Below are 20623 nucleotides of genomic sequence, written 5' to 3' on the forward strand. Positions count from 1 at the left end.
GTTGTGTGTTCAGAGATGCTCTTCTGCTTCAAGGTTTGGTTTGGTGTGTTGTGTGTTCAGAGATGATCCTCTGCTTCAAGGTTTGGTGTGTTGTGTGTTCAGTGATGCTCTTCTGCTTCAAGGTTTGATGTGTTGTGTGTTCAGAGATGCTCTTCTGCTTCAAGGTTTGATGTGTTGTGTGTTCAGAGATGCTCTTCTGCTTCAAGGTTTGATGTGTTTGTGTGTTCAGAGATGCTCTTCTGCTTCAAGGTTTGATGTGTTGTGTGTTCAGAGATGCTCTTCTGCTTCAAGGTTTGGTTTGGTGTGTTGTGTGTTCAGAGATGATCCTCTGCTTCAAGGTTTGGTGTGTTGTGTGTTCAGTGATGCTCTTCTGCTTCAAGGTTTGATGTGTTGTGTGTTCAGAGATGCTCTTCTGCTTCAAGGTTTGGTGTGTTGTGTGTTCAGAGATGCTCTTCTGCTTCAAGGTTTGATGTGTTGTGTGTTCAGAGATGCTCTTCTGCTTCAAGGTTTGATGTGTTGTGTGTTCAGAGATGCTCTTCTGCTTCAAGGTTTGGTGTGTTGTGTGTTCAGAGATGCTCTTCTGCTTCAAGGTTTGGTGTGTTGTGTGTTCAGAGATGATCCTCTGCTTCAAAGTTTGGTGTGTTGTGTGTTCAGAGATGATCCTCTGCTTCAAGGTTTGGTGTGTTGTGTGTTCAGAGATGATCCTCTGCTTCAAAGTTTGGTGTGTTGTGTGTTCAGAGATGATCCTCTGCTTCAAAGTTTGGTGTGTTGTGTGTTCAGAGATGATCCTCTGCTTCAAGGTTTGGTGTGTTGTGTGTTCAGAGATGCTCTTCTGCTTCAAGGTTTGATGTGTTGTGTGTTCAGAGATGCTCTTCTGCTTCAAGGTTTGATGTGTTGTGTGTTCAGAGATGCTCTTCTGCTTCAAGGTTTGGTGTGTTGTGTGTTCAGAGATGCTCTTCTGCTTCAAGGTTTGATGTGTTGTGTGTTCAGAGATGCTCTTCTGCTTCAAGGTTTGGTGTGTTGTGTGTTCAGAGATGATCCTCTGCTTCAAGGTTTGGTGTGTTGTGTGTTCAGAGATGCTCTTCTGCTTCAAGGTTTGGTGTGTTGTGTGTTCAGAGATGATCCTCTGCTTCAAGGTTTGGTGTGTTGTGTGTTCAGAGATGATCCTCTGCTTCAAGGTTTGGTGTGTTGTGTGTTCAGAGATGCTCTTCTGCTTCAAGGTTTGATGTGTTGTGTGTTCAGAGATGATCCTCTGCTTCAAGGTTTGGTGTGTTGTGTGTTCAGAGATGATCCTCTGCTTCAAGGTTTGGTGTGTTGTGTGTTCAGAGATGCTCTTCTGCTTCAAGGTTTGGTGTGTTGTGTGTTCAGAGATGCTCTTCTGCAGACCTCAGTTGTATCGAGTGCTTATTTGAGTTAATGTTGTCTTTCTATCAACTGAACCAGTCTGGTCATTCTCCTCTGACCTCAACAAGGCATTTTCTCCCACAGAACCGACACTCACTGGATATTTTCTCTTTTTCTGATCATTCTCTGTAAACTCTAGAGAAGGTTGTGTGTAGATCAGCAGTTTCTGAAACACTCAGACCAGCTCGTCTGACCATGGCATGTTCAAAGTCACTTAAATCAATTTTATTTCCCATTCTGACGCTCAGTTTGAACTTGTGCAGATCATCTTGACTAATGCATTGAGTTGCTGCCATGTGATTGGCTGATTAGATGTTTGTGTTAATGAAAACTAATTTTGAAAATGAGCAAACTAAGAAACCAGAACATCTATTGCAGAGTATATAATATTTAAAAGATCCTGGCAACTATGAACTCCTGGGTCACAAATAATTATCTTCCTCCAATCACTTTCACAATTTCACCATTTTGTGTTTGCTGAACACTTAACATGGAAAAACCACAAAGAAAGTCTGCAACGTAAAATATATTATGACCTAGATTACAATAAGTACGGGTTATGGGTTTAAAATTAGGCAGGCCACTGAGGTCGCCACTTATGTCTAATGTAAGAGTCCTGAAGCAAAAGCACTATCTGTCATCGTGACTCTTGATAAAAGGAAAGCCGAACGCTTTTGAAGTGTCCAGTGAGTTGTGTGCTGAGCTCTGGACAGTGTTGCGTGTGTGTGTGTGTGTGTGTGTGTGTGTGTGTGTGTGTGTGTGTGTGTGTGTGTTTGAGGACTCTGCTCACTGATTTGCATGTTCTGAACGCAAAAAAATATAAATGTGGGGCCATTTGAAGGGGATTAGACAGGGTTAAACCTCTTGGCACAATAACCCCCCGCCCCGCACAGGACTGATGCGCTTTACAGGAGCAGATAATGGCCAGAAGCCCAGAGCGAGGAACGGGCCAGAATGAATCCTTAAGAAGCCCTTGAGATAAACATGAAGAGCAGTGTGCATCTGTTTAATGTTAATCCAGCATTAATTAAGAAGACGTGCAGTCAGCTGATGGGGTGTGTGTGTAAAATACCTGCTGAATTGTGCTAACAGCAGGAGACCCCATCAGTGTTCAGCAGATCAACATCTTATTAAAATCCCACCAAACACACACGTCTGCGGCTTTAAGAGGCACTACAGCATATGGTTTTCTGAAGGAGCATGTTCTTTATGATCAACGAGAACATACAAATATATAAAACACAGTCACACTAAAACTTAACAGAATATTGGTGATACAGCACTCGTGGAGGATCGCTTATAATGTTTGCCTATTTTTAAAGCAAACACAGAGAATTTCAAGAAAAAAGTAAAGTCAGTAGAAGAGCAGAACAATAGAAGGGGAACCTGTCAAGAAATATACAGGACATGTTTCATTGCAAAATTAAAAGGAAGAAATTGGAAATTGCAAAGAAAATATTTTGCCTATTTTATGATCTTATACGATTATTATTATTATTTTACCAATAAAATTAAATAAAAAAAAAGTACAATTAAATGTTAAACCATTGTGGTATTTGTTGTGCTGCCTATAATTTATGTTGCTTGAAGTAAAAAAAAAAAAAAAAATCACTGTACTACAGTAATTTTTACTGGGGATAAATGTTTCATTTGAAAATAATGTCAATGCAAAAGAAAAAAGGCAGAATCAAACTCAAACTAAATTCTGAATGAATGAATAAATAGTTTAAATTATCACTGCATTTATTATGCTATAAATGTAAAACAAAATCATTGTACTATTCTATTTTTACTGGGGATGAATGTGTTTATTGTCATGAAAAATGTCACAAAGCAACACAAAAAAAAACTAAAATAGGCAAAAAAAAAATTTGGCAAAAAAATAAGTACAAATTATTGTTGTTTTCATTTTAGAGTGAAGTGTAACTCGCTCTTTTTTAACTTAATTCTTAATTCTGAAAGAATAAATAAATAAATATATATATACAAATTAAATTTTAAGTATTAAACCATCACAGTATTTGTTTTGCTGCTTATAATTTCTGCTGATTTAAATAATTAAAGAAAACTAAATCATTGTGCTACAGTAATTTTTACCGGGGATACATTTGTTTAATAAAATAAAAAAATCCTAAAGTAGGCTTAATTTTCAAATTACTTGCTTTTCATTTTAAGGTGAAAATTTGACCATGAGGATAGAAATAGTAAAGGCGTAATCAAACTTAATTCTTAATTAAATAAATAAATATATAACCTAAATATTATGAATACCAATATGATCACCACCATATTATAAATTCCTAATAATATCATTAAATAACCAACCAAACAGGCGCTAATAGTGACCATCAGATTTCATAATTAATGTTCATCTGTTCATGAAGCCCTGCAGACTGTGATGGGGCAGGGCCATGAGTGTAAATGTTTCGCCCCCGCCTCTAAACGCAGCACTGGACCGGAGGCCGTTTCCACAAACACAAGATTATCATGATACAGATGAATAATTCAACAGCAGATCTCCAATCTCCATCCTTAATTACTGCCACTAATATCAGCCTGAGTAATGGAGCGGCGCACTTCTCTTCTGCGCTGTATATATTGCATCTCGCCTCTGGAGGACAACAAGTCTAGACCATCGAGCAATTAACAAATGCATTAGTAATTCAGTGAGGACGGCTGACCTATATAATATTCCGGCTGATCCCGAAACATTTACCATGCACAGAAATATCAACAAACTATATGAGTGGAGGGTTGTAACTGAGCAAACACAAACACACAGATCAGAGAAGCCCTGGAAACACTGTGATAGCTAGTCATTAATGTGTGTTCCTCGAGGGGGCGCTTCGAGACTCACACAACCACATTCAAATTCTCAAGTTTTTGTCTGACGTGTGTGTGTGCTTAAAAGTCTTACATTTATACATTCATTAAAACCCTTTCCTATTTGTGTTGCATTGCGATTCTAGCCTAGCCTAGGCATATTCACACTCACCTCAGATGTGCATGTGACTCTGCGTGGATGCGGCGCCTCCTGCTGGAGCTGGTACACTATTACAATCACACAAGGGGAATGTACTGTTTATTATATTCACATATCTAACTGCATATTTCTATATTATACATGGCTTCTTTTTTTGGAAAATGCATTTGAAATAACTTTTCATTAGCTGTACTCTCCAGATAAAACAGGGTCATTTACTTCTCTACTAGAGTTATGTGTTTACTTTATGAATAATGTTCCTGTGAAGAAAGTTTTACAGAAAACACCTTTTTTTGCACTTTTATATGTCGCTGAATTATAAAGTACACTTACAATAGGATTTCCACACGGGAGGTCTGTACTCATCATTATCTGAGAGGAAAGAAAAGAGACGTTAATCAATTAAACGAGTGAAAAATTACACATTTAAAATGAAACGCTAGTAGAATTGATGTTTACATCTGTATGTATGTATTAGTGATCTGACATGAGTATGTGTAAGCCAAAGCAAACATCACCAGTACACTTCACAAGAGCCTTGTGTGTGTGTGTGTGTGTGTGTGTGTGTGTGTGTGTGTGTGTGTGTGTGTGTGTGTGTGTGTGTGTGTGTGTGTGTGTGTGTGTGTGTGTGTGTGTGTGTGTGTGTGTGTGTGTGTGTGTGTGTGTTGATGGTGTGAGACTGCCGTCTGCTGGACAACAGCAGGAGTTGCACTTTTTTATTAAGTCTTTTTTTTATTAAGCCTCTTAAGCTTGCCTTTCTTTGATACATTTGATACAATTTAAACATTTCTATGTGAATATACAGCAAAGTGTAGTTTATTCCTGTGATCAAAGCTGAATTTTCAGCATCATTACTCCAGTCTTCAGTGTCACATGATCCTTCAGAAATCACTCTAATTTGATGATTTGCTGCTCAAGAAACAATATTTCTGTGGAAACTGAGACATACTACCATTCAAATGTTTGGGGTAATAAAAAATAATACTTTTATTCAGCAAGGACATATTAAATTAATCAAAAGTGACAGTAAAGACATTTATAACGTTACAAAATAATTATATTTGAAATAAATTGTGTTGGTTTAACTTTCTATTCATCAAAGAATCTTGGGTAAAAAAAGTATCCCGGTTTCTAGGGAAGGACGATATGACCAATCGTACATCAGGATATGAGTAATATTATTTCACGATAACGATATGCATCACAATATAGTTGTTTTTGCTTTAAATAAGGTTTTTAGCTTTCAAAAAATGACAAATATCAATAAAATGTCATAATTCTTAATCACCATTTTTAATATAATTAAAAAAAACCTAATTCTAGCCTAAAAAAAACTCTCAAGCTGAAGATAAACAGTGATAAAAAAAGAGCAAAGAAAACAAACCACATTCGAACAAAGACACAAATGAAATCGACCTACCTCAAAAACAACCATTAGAAATACTGCATAAAATGTATAAAGTAATCAAATGTATATAAAAAAACAATGGATAGTTATAAATTAAATATACATTCATTCTTACTAAAGTTACAAAAGCGATTAAGACGAGCAGTGAGAGATTTTCTCTTATTGTTTGATTAGCATTAATAATGAGAAGGGAAATTTGGCTGCTGTCACTTTAAGACCGACCGCAGATGATGATTTCTGGAGGATCATGTGACTCTGAAGACTGGAGTAATGATGATGAAAATACAGCTTTCATCACAGGAATAAATTACACTTTACTATATATTCACATTGAAAACAGTTATTTTAAATTGTAATAATATTTCAAAATATTACAGTTTTACTGTATTTTTCATCAAGTAATTAAATGCAGCCGTGATAAACAGAAGAGACTTCTTATTTTTAAATACAGGATATTTTGCACAGGATACAATTTTTGGTGGCGTTTCTGAATGAATGTGCAGTTAAGCCGACAGTAAGATGTAGATGCTTCTTCCGAGTGTTCATTATAAGATGACTGAATACGAGCAGGAAGCCCTGTGTAAAGACCCTGCAGTGAGCACTTCATGAACAATAGAGGAGAGGAGAGGCCCTTCACTGCTCCACAAGACCACAACTCACTCTCACTCGCTCTCTCTCTAAGGAAAGAGCCTCTGACAGCTTCCTCTTCCTTTCACAGAAACATCCAAAATAGAAAAAAAAAAAAACATTCTATTATGTTCATCACAAAGGGTACTTCCAGGTTTGAAGCATTTGGAAGAGCCAGTATAAAAAATATCCTGGCTCTTTTCCAAGCTTTATAATGAGAGTGAATGGTACCTTAGATTTTGAAACCCCCCAAAAAGTGCATCCATCCATCATAAAAGAAATCGATACGACTCCAGGGGGTTAATAAAGGCCTTCTGAAGCAAAGCCATGCGTTTGTGGAAGAAAAATATTAATATTGCAGATTTTTTACATACATAATACGAAAAAAGGCAGTAAATCAGACAATTGAGGCACAAAAAAAACCACATACAGCCAGCACTTAGCCTATACATTATATAGAAAGGAAAAAGTATAAATATATGTGTCCATTCACCGAACAGAAGACCCAAAACGTCCACTCACACAGACTGAGTCAAGGAGGCCTGAGCCGGAGGGGAGTGGCAAAGTCTCAGTAAGGATAACTGTCCAAAGTTAAAAAATTATTTTTTTTTTTACCCAAAAAACACAGTACAATGCATTTATTTAGGTCCCAGTTTGTGATCTATCCTTCCTGATGTCTTCTATGAAAGGGCCCCAGATCCTCTTGAACTTATCTCGAGAGTTAGAAAACCGAATTTCTTCAAGGTGTAAACAGGAAACCATATTAAGCCACCTCTTGAAGCAAGGAGGGGATGCTGACTTCCACTCCTTTAGGATAACCCGTAATAAATGGTCATACCAAACATGAGGGCTTGTTGTAAAGCGGATGGAAGAGCCAAAGAACCGTTGGAGCAGCCCAGTATCACTAAGAGACAGTCAGGAACCAGTTGTCTATAATAAACAGCACTGTACAAACTGAAAATGTCAACCCAGAATCTTGTGAGCTTAGAGCAGATGCCCAAGAGTTCCCTCAACTGATTTGCATTTATCACAAGTTGGGGAACCAGCAGGAAAAAATGTGTTCAGTCTCGTCTTGGAATAGTGCAATGAACTACTTTAAACTGAATAAGCTGAAGTCGAGCATTATTATACCATGGTCTGGGTGAATACTCGATTCTGATTGGCTGCAGGGTGTCCGTTAAAAAGTGATAGAGGACACCTAGTAAATAAACCGTCAGGCGTAACCAGGGAAACCAAGTTATTGTTTGTAAAACTTTAGATTTCGATTGTAAAACTAATAGGCTCTATGCACGAACGCTGCTGACGTATTTCCGGTAGGATCTCAGCCGGCGTCTTTACTTCCGCATAGCGCGTTCTATTGAGAATGAGGACATGCGTCACGGTAGCTTGCTGTCACGTGACGAATTGAGCCCACCCACCATTTTGGGAGGATACGCTATCGGTTGCTAGGGGCAACAGTGTAAGAGCGATACAGAGACGGATACAAATTGTAACGGATATACGGATAGAAATTATGAGAAAATTAAGAAGAAATGGATAAGAATGTGGCAAAAGAAAAGGGTCCTTACAGGGAGATACTTACTACCAATGTCAAACAGAGGTATTTAGAGAAGCTGGCTGATATTAAAAACGTCGACTCATACGAGCTGCCTGCAGCTGAATGGAACAGAGACCTAGACTCTTTACCACCTTGCACTTATATGGAAATAGCTAATTACTTGTTTTTTGGCATCAGCTATAACGAAAAAACTGTAACAAATGGTTCCTACGGTTTCCACGACAATCGTGTGAGACACTGGAGCAGTTTTTTTACACAGCAGTGTTTTCCAGGCATTCTAAAATAGTGCGACAACTCTACTACCAATACAAACAATGCACGGTGCTGCCGCGGTATCCTCCCAAAATGGCGGAAAGGGGAGGAGACGCGGTCTCTGGGGGCGGGGCGCTGTGTCGTGACGACATCTCCTCATTCTCAATAGCTAAGTGTATAGCAGCAAAACTTTAATAAAATTCATTTTCTCAGAAACGGAGACAACAATTTTAGAAACTGATTCGCTAGTTGGATTCCGCGTGATATGAGAGAATACTCACCCTCAAATTTGTTGATGTAGCTCAAAATTTATAATTTAAAGAACTTCTCTTTCTTACTCATATGTGTGACAGTTAACTGCCTCACAATATTGTTAACATCATTCACGTTAACCGCTGGAAGTTCTTGTAAACAGCGAGTGTAATTTGCCATTATCTCCACCGAATGCAAAAACTGCTTCTGACGCAGCACCGGATGTAACTGGGCGGGCTGAGACAAAACGTGGTAGCGATCGTGCATAGAGCCTATTAAAATATAAACTAATGTTTTAAAAATGTGTTATTTGGCAAGTGACCATGGTATAAGCGGGTTAATGCCCTTCGAGGTGTCCATTGTCAGGTATTAATGGACTTCAATGGACGTCTCGTCGGGCATTAACCCTTACACAGAGCATGATTTTATCCTGTTTAACCCTATCGCCCATAGCTCGTCATATACGTCCTTGATCCACGCCTCTTTAATATGGAGAGAGGGGGGTGCCACAACGAAGAGATTAACAAACCAAGAGATCAAATGTTTGGAGGTGGGAGGGCTGGTCATAATATCAAAAAAGTCATGTTGCATTGGGGTCGCATCTAGAAGAGAAGAAGTATGCTTGACAAAATTCCTAATTTGTAGATAACGAAAAAATTGGTTAGTAGGGAGTTTGAACTTAGCCTGGAGCTGGGCAAAAGATGCAAAGTGATTATCAATGCTTACACCATGGTCTGGGTGAATACTCGATTCTGATTGGCTGCAGGGTGTCCATTAAAAAGTGATAGACGACACCTAGTAAAGGAGTTCTGGTGAAACTGACTGTTTACGTTCGAAATTAATAAATAAATGCGCTGGCTACATCAGCTGTGAGTAACCATAGCAACAGGCAGTCAAAGTATCTATACGGACTATAAATCGTGCAGACTATGAATATCTCCGGTTGCTAAATAAACTGTCAGGTGTAACCAGGGAAACCAAGATATTGTTTGTAAAAACTTTAGATTTCGATTGTAAAACTAATTAAAATATAAACTAATGTTTTAAAAATGTGTTATTTGGCAAGTGACCATGGTATAAGCGGGTTAATGTCCTTCGAGGTGTCCATTGTCAGGTATTAATGGACTTAGGCGGAGGCAACCGTCGGGCATTAACCCTTACAGAGATCCCTGATTGTTGTTAAACCTTTATTTGACCATTGAATAAAAACAGCATCCATCAAACCAGGCTTGAAACAGGGGTTCTGCTGACTTATGGGGGCATGAATTGACTTTCCTGGGAGGATCAGAATTACCTTGATTTGCTTTAAAATTTGAATCGAGTTGCATAGTAAGAAATTATTGCGTAGCGATTTAATTTTAATATCAGGTTTTGAGAATAGAATGGCTGACAAGGAGGCACCAGTAAGTGACACAGCATTACTAAGCTCAATCTCAGGCCATCTAGGGCCGGGTCCGCCCACCTCTGAACCCCAGCCGTGGACTGATTCCAGAAAACCCATGCTCTGGCGTTACAGGCCCAGTAGTCATGCCGAAAGACAGGCAGACCTAAACCACTCTCCTCAGTGGGCTTCTGTAAGTGGGCCTTTGAAACAAGGGCGGGCTTGGAGGCCCAGACGAAGGGCATGATAACAGAGTCTAACGTCTTGAAAAAGGAAGAAGTGAGGAAGATGGGCACATTCTGAAATAAATAAGTACATTTAGGGAGCACGACCATTTTAACAATGTTGACACGGCCAATCAATGAGAGGGGGAGAAGTTTCCATTTATCTATCATACACTCTGAAGGGCAGATTGAGAAGAAAACTGGAGTCAAGACCGTTAGATAGAGGCATAAAAACAGATTTCTCCCAGTTTATAGTAAATCCAGAGAGTCGTCTAAAGCCATCTATCAGATTAAGGAGGGGTGAAAGGGATGTTTTTACATCTGAAAGGGTCAGAATTATATCATCTGCGTACAGACCGATGGTGCACTCGGATGTGCAGCACCTTATACCGGAGATTTGGCGGTTGGCTCTAATGGCTATGGCCAGCGGCTCAAGAGCTAAAGCAAAAAGCATTGGAGAGAGGCAGCAGCCCTGCATCCTTCGTGGTTGGTTAGAACAGAAGATTGGGGACCAGCATACAGCATTTTTTATATATTCATAAATTTTGACCCAAAACCAAATTTGAAACGTGTCCACAATAATATTTAAAATATAAGTAAGCTTAATATATATAAAATCATAATTTTGGGTACTTTCAATTGGGATGTGGCTGTCCCGAACCCTAACCCCTAAATTTCAACGTGTGAAAATGATATTGAAATATTTTTTTTTTTAAATTCCATTGTTGTTTTTAAAAATATCTTTTGATTTATTTTAAGCGGTAAAGTAAAAAAAACAAAACAAAACAAAAATTGATTTAATGTTTTATTTTTAAATCATGAAACTTTGTAAAAAAAAATAGTGTCCCGCATTTTCATGTCACTACCGAAACAGTGTGTTATAGTCCATTGGCTGAGACTGATTTTAACCACAGCCCGACATTTCTGATCAGGAAATATTCCTGTGTGCCTCTCTTTCATTATAGATGGGAACCATCATTTTGAGGGAAATGTGTTCAAAAGTCTGAAAGTCTGTGTGTAACTTTAAGGGGCGTCACTACCAAACACCTTTTTTCTGCAACTAAGCAAACTTTTTTGGATGTAATTCCATAAAATGTAGTTTTTATGTGTACAACTGTTCAGAACTGAGCTAGGTAACCGTGTGCTGGCTATCATCTTTGATCTATGCTCAAAAGTATCTAAAATTGTCACTACCAAAACAGTCCTGACCGAAACATGTGGTGATGTTTCGGTTGTGACATGTTTTTTTTTGTGTTATTCGATAAAATTTAGTTTTTGTGTGTAGAACTGTTCAGAACTGTGCTAGGAAACCTTGTGCTGGTTATCATCTTTGAGCTAGGCTCAAAGGTATCTTAAATTGTCACTACCGAAACATGCCATCATTGTTTTAGTAGTGAGTGAAAAAAGGAACACATAATCATTTATTTGGGGGAAATAAACAAAGTTTTTGTACAGTTTTGCAAATCATTAGTATCTTAGTATGTTTTAGTATGCGAGTTTAATTCTGTAATGTGATGTGGTCGCTATCAAAACATTACTGTCACTACCGAAAATGTGTCGACACGACCGAAACATGCACGTTTTGTCTAAAATAAAGTATACTGAATTATCAACTAAGATGTTATTATAGTGTTTGGTTCAATGTATATTCAAATTAATGAATCTTTTACTTTGAAATCAGTATGATTAGCTTAATGCCTTTTACAAAGAAAGATTGGATTCAAAATACTACAAATCTTATAAATTACACATGAAATATTGTTAAATTGTAATTGTTTTTTATTTACATGTGAAAACCTTTTTTTTAAATAGCAAAAAAATATATTTATAAGGTAGATGTAAACAAAATATTAATAGGTCAATATAAGCCTTTTTATTGTGTTTCGGTAGTGACAAATTTGGGGAGAGGAAAAATATTCCAAAACTTTCTGAAAATACAATGTGATAATTAACTGCACAATTACTAGAAATGTGTACCTTGGATATTATATCATTTGCATACATACAAAATTTGTGGAAAAAAAAAGAAGAAAAAAAATTCTATACGTTTCCAACACTTTGAACCAATGGTTGAACCAGGATGACTTGAGGGCAAGTAAATTATGAGATTTTTTTTTTGTGCGTGTGTGTGTGTGTGTGTGTGTGTGTGTGTGTGTGTGTGTGTGTGTGTGTGTGTGTGTGTGTGTGTGTGTGTGTGTGTGTGTGTGTGTGTGTGTGTGTGTGAACTAAACCTTTAACACTATCTTCTAACAGTCACACACTAGACCTGATAATCTGCGTGTATGATTCAGCATTACATATTAATAGAAAAACTATGTTTCCTCATCCAAAGATAAGAGCACACATATTTTTTTCTCCATAATGTCAACAAGTGTTTGAGGTCATATCCTGAATATCAAATTCAGGTTTTAAGTTAAAATGTATATCAAGTGTGCATTTACATGGTTTTTCATTCATTTGAATCCCCTTTTGTTCATTTGAAATGGTCCTGCCGTGACATTATTTTTGATGAAATGTATAAAGCACTTATTCTATAGTCCAATAATTAATATGAGCTCATAAACATCTTGCATATTAATTTATGCTTAAAATATTTTAGATTGAGCCAGAGAACATGTCAACATGTGTTTCTCCGTCCTGGTTCAATGGTATTTACCTGTTGCTATATGAAGGACGATCCTGCGACTACTTCAACAAAGCAAATACTGACAAACAAAAGAGGAGAATAACCTGATCTCCTTCAGTAACATCAGAACAATGACAAACTGCAGGGTGAAGTCAAACTTATTTTGACCACATGACCTCATTGTGACTTGTGTTCATCTACACGCAATAATGCAGATAAAAACACTGATGGTCAGTGACTATTGTTACTCTCCACTGAAAAAACGATATGATATCATCACACGCCCAAAGGGAAATCTGTCAAATCTATGTGTGTGTTTGCTTTCACACACATTACACACTGCGATCTGTTGGCATAGAAACTATAATAAAAGGCAATGAAATATGATCGACTCACCGAACACATGGATGGCCATTGCAGTCAGTGATCCAGATGGACAAAGGTTTGAACAACACACACACACTCTGCCTTATATCCTCACATCCACAGTTATTCCACTAGGAACGAATCTGATTATATGATTATATTCTTAGGGCGATGGGGCTTTGATGAATTGTCCAATCTAGGAATCCTGCATAAGCGATGTTCCCGAGCTAAACTTTAAATCCCAGCGAATCCAACAGCAACTGAACAGCGAGCACTGGAGAATGAGTGTGTTGTGTGAGGACAGATGATCGGGTGTGTGTGAGCAGCAGTTGTGATGAGCGCTGTGTGTTTTACTGCAGGTCTGATTCACTCCTCACATCCCAGCACTGAAGTCGCCATCTTGTGAGACCACATGACCAGATCCACACACACACACACACGTACGCGCGCTCTTCCTCAGGGACTGCAGCCTCCTCATGGCGCGTTACCATGGAGACCCCGTCTCTATGACGACATGATGATGCAATGAACTAACAATGAAAAGTTGAAATGGGAAAAAATCCAGGAGCCATGGAGGCCTTTTGTGTGGAGTCTGCATGTTTAACCCATGTTAGCGTGGGTTTCTTCTGGGTGCTCCGGTTTCCCCCACAATCCAAAGATTGTGAACAGGATAGGTGGAGACCCTAAATTGGCCAATGTGTCTGTGTGTGTGCGTGTGTGTGTGTGTGAGCCCTGTGATGTACTGGCCACAAGTCCAAGCAGTTTCCCTGCCTTCAGCCCAAGGTGTTGGGACAGGCTCAAGCATTCCTGCATGCTAACATAGGACAAGCGGTTTGGATTTGGAAAATGGATGGATGATTCATTGCTCACGAAGTCATTATTTCATTCCATATTGCTAAATTTAGTACAAAATGGCGAACAAATTATATCTGGATTAGCTGCTTCTGATTTTGTTGAATATTTAGCATTGCTGTTGAATTGAATTTGCTCTTCTGAAGACTTTAGTACTTGTTTCCCTGACCCCTGACTTTATGATCTGATTTCTATGTTTATGTACCACTATCTATTATGTTATACATCTCGGTTTATTTGTATTGTTTTATGTCTTGTTTCTATATTTGTACTTTATTGTAAAGCGACCTTGAGTTTCCTGAAAGGCGCTATATAAAATAAACGCATTATTATTATTATTGATGTTTGCAGGGATGACGTCATAACCTGGAAGAGTAATTCGCCCCTGGGTTCCTCAAGAGTTTTTATATCTGGGGGTTTTCAATTTATGAGTGAACTAAGGCTTGCGTTAAACATAAAGATACTTGAATGTTTTACTCTATAAATCACACCCATATCGAAAATTATATTATGTTTATTTTTTTAAAGTAACTACACAATAACTTTTGGGGTGTAAGTGTGTGCACTTTTGTCGAATATCGTTCAGATATCTTTTCTTTTAAAAACCTGTTTAAAAAAGTAATTTGTTTGTGATTCTGACACTGACACTGCTCTATTATTATCAATTTGTTTGTGTTATACACTCTCTTTTTCTTGCCATTTTTTGTGGCACCCTGTCTTTCATTATCATATCACATTCAGTGACAAAAAAATCACTTATTTTTGTATCGTGTTGTACATTCAGCAGTACTGGTGTGCCACAGTTAAAAAGCAGTGTAAGAAACACTGGCACTGGATGCCACAAATTGCAAATACTTAAAGGTATAGCGGAGGATGTTTTACTTCCTGGTGGGTAACCTAAACTATTGGTCCTCCTAATTGTCAATCATTCTGGTGAATCAATCAAACTTTTCAAAAAGTGGAGAGGGCGGGTCTTATCTAAAATTTGGAAAGATCCTCCGCTATACCTTTAAACGTACAATATGTAATTTTTTTCGCCGCTAGGGGTCACTAACCTCTTTAAAAATAACAAAGGCGTAGTTTGATGATGCAACATTTGCTAAGAATTATGGATCTTGTCGTCAACGTCAAGCTGACCGATCTAATAATGTTTATGGATGACTGAATACATCGATGTTTTTATCATGACTGTGATATGAAGCAGTTCGGGATTGCTAAGAGACAGCTATCAGCTCCACACGCGACGCGAGTCCTACGGATATAAAAGGAATATGGACATTTCATTCTACCGAACTACACGCAGAATTACTACTCACAGGTCAGTTTATTAGACAAATTAAACTTGTGAGGTAACGCAGCGCTGTTTCACTTGGTCTAACATTACACTATCACACTAAACTGCATTTGAGTGTGTTGAAATGTATGTGTTAGTCTGTCTGTATGAGACTAGCAGTAAGCTAGATCAACATTAGAATAACATACAGATCATATTCTAACATTTTATCATTGTTGAACTATATAACATTGATTAGTTTTATGTAAATGTGCTCACCTGTTTAATAAAGTACATGTAGGAGCGGTCGAAGTCTCGGACGTGGAGCTCTCGTTTATATACTGTCTATGGGAGCTCTCGGCATCTCGAAAACACCGCGCTGATATTGATTCTCGTTTTAGTTCTCCTTTATTTATCCAAAGTCTGCTTGCCATGGTCCATAATGTTTGAACGAAACAACAACAGCGCGCAAATAGACAGTACGAACTACACAGTTGTCCAGGTCTGTCGCCTTAGTTATCAGAGGGCTCTGGTTCATAGCTCTGGTTGCTATGGCAGTACGAGCGGAAACCAGGGAGAAGCGGATATGACGGCATTGGCGGCGACAAAACAGAAATAAAGAAACGGGACTTTTCTCGAATTTAAATGACAAATTTCTCCTGGTTTGAAAGTTGTTGGAAACAGTCGGGATAATGTAAGTACACAACTAAAAAAAATATATAACATAGATATAGTGATTTTTGCTATTTTTAAAAGCAAAAAAGTTACATATTGTGCCTTTAATATGAGGCATGCAGATATAAGCTTAACTCATATGTCTATTTGGTTTATATGTGACACAATTTTGACAGAACACTTTTATAAAATAGTATACCAAGTACTCTTAGAACTTTTTCCCAAACAATACAACAAAATAATATCACTATATGCTGCAATGCAAAGCCTTTGAAGCTCTGCTCAGGCTTGAACCTTGCATTGGTTAAAAACAAACTCTGCAATATGTTTCCCAGATGGCCGTGTCGCCCTGAACTGACAGAAGTTTAAGTGTGCGTTATACACACTTTAACAGGAAGTTCGGACAATAGCCACCCAGTGGTTGTGCTCAGAGGACTTGAGCCCCTGACACTGCATTTATTGTTCGGCTCTCGTTTCCTGCCGTTGAATAAAAGTAAATATCCTAAAGAGTCTATTGAGTACGAGAAGACTAAAAAGAGGTGTGAGGCGTGTCGTGTGTGTAGTACGACACTGAAGTAACGGTTATTTTTGACCAAAGATTCTGGATCTTTTGGAAATGTCTTGGTTTTATGTTAAGAATTAAGAATTTAATTTACCTGATGTTAAATAATTATGTATTTTTCAAAAGAAATGAATAGTTAGAAATCACATCCTAAAGGTTGAGAAACTATATCTCATTAATGCCATTAGAATACACAATGCAATTTTTAACAGGTGTGTTGCTAGTTTATGTCCTTTAATTATTCAGTTTAAAATGAGTCAAAAAGCAATACTGTGGTAAATATAAAGGTGCCGGTGACTCAGCTAAAATAATTTGGTGTGACATGTACAACAGTGACTGGGCAGTGCTGGCATTCTCAACAAACTGTAGACGCACTCGTCCAGAAACACTGAAAGGTCAGTACATCCACACTCTGTTTATTTCCTCTCAGTCTTGTCAGGATAAAGCTCATGCTTGAGAAAACAATATGATGTGTGAGCAATAGTTAACACACCCAGTGAGGTGCGGGATGAGCTTCTCCGAGGCTGCTAATACAACAATACCAGGAAAAACAGAAGGGGGAGCAGCTTCACTTCTGACTAAAAATGTCTGATCTGACAAAGAATCGCTCTTTTGAATTGGTTTGTTTTCTATTTTAATATATTTTAAAATTTAATTTATTCCTCAGATGAAAGCTGAATTTTCAGCATCATTACTCCAGTCTTCAGTGTCACATGATCCTTCAGAAATCATTCTAATATGATGATTTTATGCTAAAAAACATTCATTATTATTTTCAATGTTGAAAACAATGTACAATTTTTTTTTCAAAATTCGTTGATGAATAGAAAGTTCAAAAGAACAGCATTTATTTAAAATAGACTATTTTCGAACATTATAAATGTCTTTAATATAACTTTTTATCAGTTTAACTCATCCTTGATGAATAAAAGTATTGATTTATTTTATTTATTTCCCCCAAAAATAAAATTAAAATTCTTACTGACCCCAAACTTTTGAAGGGTAGTGTTTAATGTTACAAAAGCTTTAGATTTCAGATAAATGCTGTTCTTTTGAACTTTCTATTCATCATAGCATCATGAAATAAAAATGTAAAAAACTGTTTTCAACACTGATAATAATCATAAATGTTTCTTGAGCATCAAATCATCATATTATAATGATTTCTGAAGGATCATGTAGACTTACTACATTACATTACATTACTTACATTAGATTTACTGAAGACTGGAGTAATGATGCTGAAAATACAGCTTTGATCACAGGAATAAATTACACTTTACTATATATCCACATAGAAAACAGCTGTTTTAAATTGAAATAATATTTCACAATATTACTGTTTTTGTTTGTATTTTTAATCAAATAAATGCAGCCTTGGTGAGCAGAAGAGACTTCTTTTAAAAACATTAAAAATCTTACCGATCTAAAACTTTTGACCGGTAGCTGTTTGCATCGCCGGGACCATAGATGCACGTCACCAGATTCTAATTTCCTGAAGGATGTTTTCAGGCATTGCGTGATCTATGGCCGAGCGACGCAGTGTCTCGTTCCCCTCTCAGAGACAGGGTTACATAACCTGAGACGTTCCCTTTCGAGTGGAACTGAACACTGCGTCATGACGTTGATGCTATAGGAACATTAATACCCACATCGCCATACTGGGAAAAAAAAGCCTGACCAAGGTTGAAGGTGACGTATGCCCAAGCACAAACCCTTTGGTCTAAGGAATGGATTAGCCCAAATGAGTCTAAGCCTTGGGACAATCCAGTTCAACAATAAAAACCCATGAATGTGGGTGGAAAGGGCCAGCCTGCCAAACACAAACATATACAGTATTAGGCATATCAACCAGGTGGAGTAGGCCCCACTACCCAAGGATGAAGCATACTGCACGTCCCACAGGTAAACTGAATTTAAAGACTTAAAGGGCACAGAGATTCTGCACAATTCAAAAGGCTAAAAAGGAAGTTAATTTGATTATAAAACCATACAGAATTTTCTTTATCTTCTTTCACAGAGAATGCCTGAATCTTGAAGACTGGATGATATTCAGCAAATTATGTCAACCTGTTAACCTGTTAAAGGTTCCTGAAGTATCTTTCTTTGTCCAAATTATAAAATCAATGAGCGTGTAAGAAAAGGACCAGCCTGCCGCAGCACAAAATCTCATTAGGGCGCACCTTTTAGCTAACGCCTAAAAAGAAACCATGCACCCAGTATAGTGTACTTGATGCCTAGAGGCGAAGCATGCTCATAAGCATAAATAAAAAAATGACCGACCAAAAGGTTGTGATTTCTTTTTTGGGCTAACACTTTATATTGATGGTCCCTTCTGAACATTCTGTTGACTGTGAGGAACTTTGGACCTACATGTCAACTAGCTCTCATTAGTAGATGGTCTGCTTAATATCTGCTAACTCGTTATTGTGATGCTCCTCAAACAGACTTTCTACTGACTATAAGTAACTCTGCAACTACATGTCAACTTATTCTAACCCTAACCCTACCAGTCTACTAATACTCTACTGACAGTCTAATGAGAGTTAGTAGACATGTAGGGCAACATTACTTATAGTCATCAGAATGTGTTTAAAGGACCATCATAATAAAGTGAAAACTTTTTTTCTTTTCTTTTTTCAGTTTATGAACTTTATGGCCAGAAGAGAAGGATTAACCCAAAACAACCTGAGATCCTGGGGTTGAATCCACATCCAAACTATTGGATATTTGCGCGAGAACTGAGAAGATGGCGTGGATGGGTCTCCATGTAGTGTTTAAAATGGATCTAACGTGTGCATTTCCTGGATGTCCGAATCGTGAGAAACCAACGAGAAAACGTGTCTCACCAATGCCCCAAAATGAATGGCTTACCTTTCACACTTTCCCATCAAACGATCGTGAGCGTCATCTTCTCGGTTCTGCGTCGTGTCTCTCGTGAACTCACTCAGAGGAAAATCAACAGTTGAATAAAGTCGTTATTTTTGTGTTTTTCGCACAAAAAGATTCTCGTCGCTTGATAAACTTAAGGTTGAGCCACTGTAGTCACTTGGACTATTTTAATGATGCCTTGACTAACTTTTCTGGGCTGGCAGAATACAATAACATAGAAGCCTATGGAGGAGTGAGACAGCACTCAGATTTCATCAAAAATATCTTAATTTGTGTTCCGAAGATGAACGAAAGTCTTACGGGGTTGGAACAACATGAGGGAGAGTAATTACTGACAGAATTTTCATTTTTGGGTGAACTAACCCTTTAAAGCAACACCAAGGAACATTTTTACCTTAAAATAATGTTTCCAAAATCGTATCAATAGTTCATCAAGTCGTAACAGGGTGAAAGGCACTTCTGGATTCGCTTTGCAGCCCTATATCTGCTATAACCACACTATGCAAGTTTGCCAAACCGGGTAGCATTTCTGTAGTTCGAATGAGACATAAGAAAACTACAAATTTGACTTGCTTTACGTCAAGCGTTACAATAGTCATTATTTAGTTTTTCTTTGTTTCTGATGTCGCAATACATCATACTTTAATTAAATCATGCAACATACTCTACCACCTTGTCTGTGGACATCGTTCATCCCAAAGCCAGTGCTGGATAAACAGCGAGCGTGCGTGCGACGGTAGGCTAAATTATTTACGACAGCGGTAATGAACAATTCCGCTTCCAACCTGTAGGGCGACCGAAGAGGACGAGTTCCTTAGTGTTGCTTTAATGTGGCCATTGTAAGTCCACAAGTGCACATGAAGTGTGCCGTTTGGGACAGGGCCTTTAATATCAGCTCCTCTGCTGTGTATGAATCCTTTTCTTTTAAAGGAGTCGTGCCATTTTACAATTTTGTACTTTTTGGATAGTGCGTACACTTTAAATATGCTAAGTTGTAACATTGGTAATGTTTATCTATGCGTTACGTTCAGATTTATGAATCGCATAGCAAGCACTATGCATATCTTTCCAGCATCGTTGTTAATGTAGGTTTGTTTCATTAGTAGGGCTTTTTATACCTGTTGTTGAGCAGTTAATATGTTTTTTTTTCTTTTCTTATTTACTGTATTTTGAAGAATGAGAACTCAGGCTGCCATACAGTTTAGGAATTGTCATGATTACTGGGATGACATTCCCTTTTTCCCACTCTGTGGAACAACTACTTCAACATACCTGATTGTTGATGTTG

At 37.8% G+C, this 20623-nt stretch overlaps 1 protein-coding gene across 1 annotated transcript in view; it reads right to left on the reverse strand.

Annotated features, from left to right (window-relative positions):
- chn1 (chimerin 1) overlaps positions 1 to 13533 on the reverse strand; it is a 67381-nt gene extending 53848 nt beyond the window's left edge. Inside the window, exons 1-3 of the mRNA XM_081368683.1 lie at positions 13112 to 13533; positions 4721 to 4759; positions 4400 to 4455 (exon numbers count right to left, since the gene is read on the reverse strand). Coding sequence (XP_081224809.1) covers positions 4400 to 4455; positions 4721 to 4759; positions 13112 to 13130 — 114 coding nt within the window. The 5' untranslated portion in view covers positions 13131 to 13533. The remainder of the gene's footprint in view (positions 1 to 4399; positions 4456 to 4720; positions 4760 to 13111) is intronic.
- Positions 13534 to 20623: the final 7090 nt, after the last annotated feature.

Source organism: Scardinius erythrophthalmus, assembly GCF_964197995.2.
Source record: "Scardinius erythrophthalmus genome assembly, chromosome: 6".
Classification (NCBI taxonomy): domain Eukaryota; kingdom Metazoa; phylum Chordata; class Actinopteri; order Cypriniformes; family Leuciscidae; genus Scardinius; species Scardinius erythrophthalmus.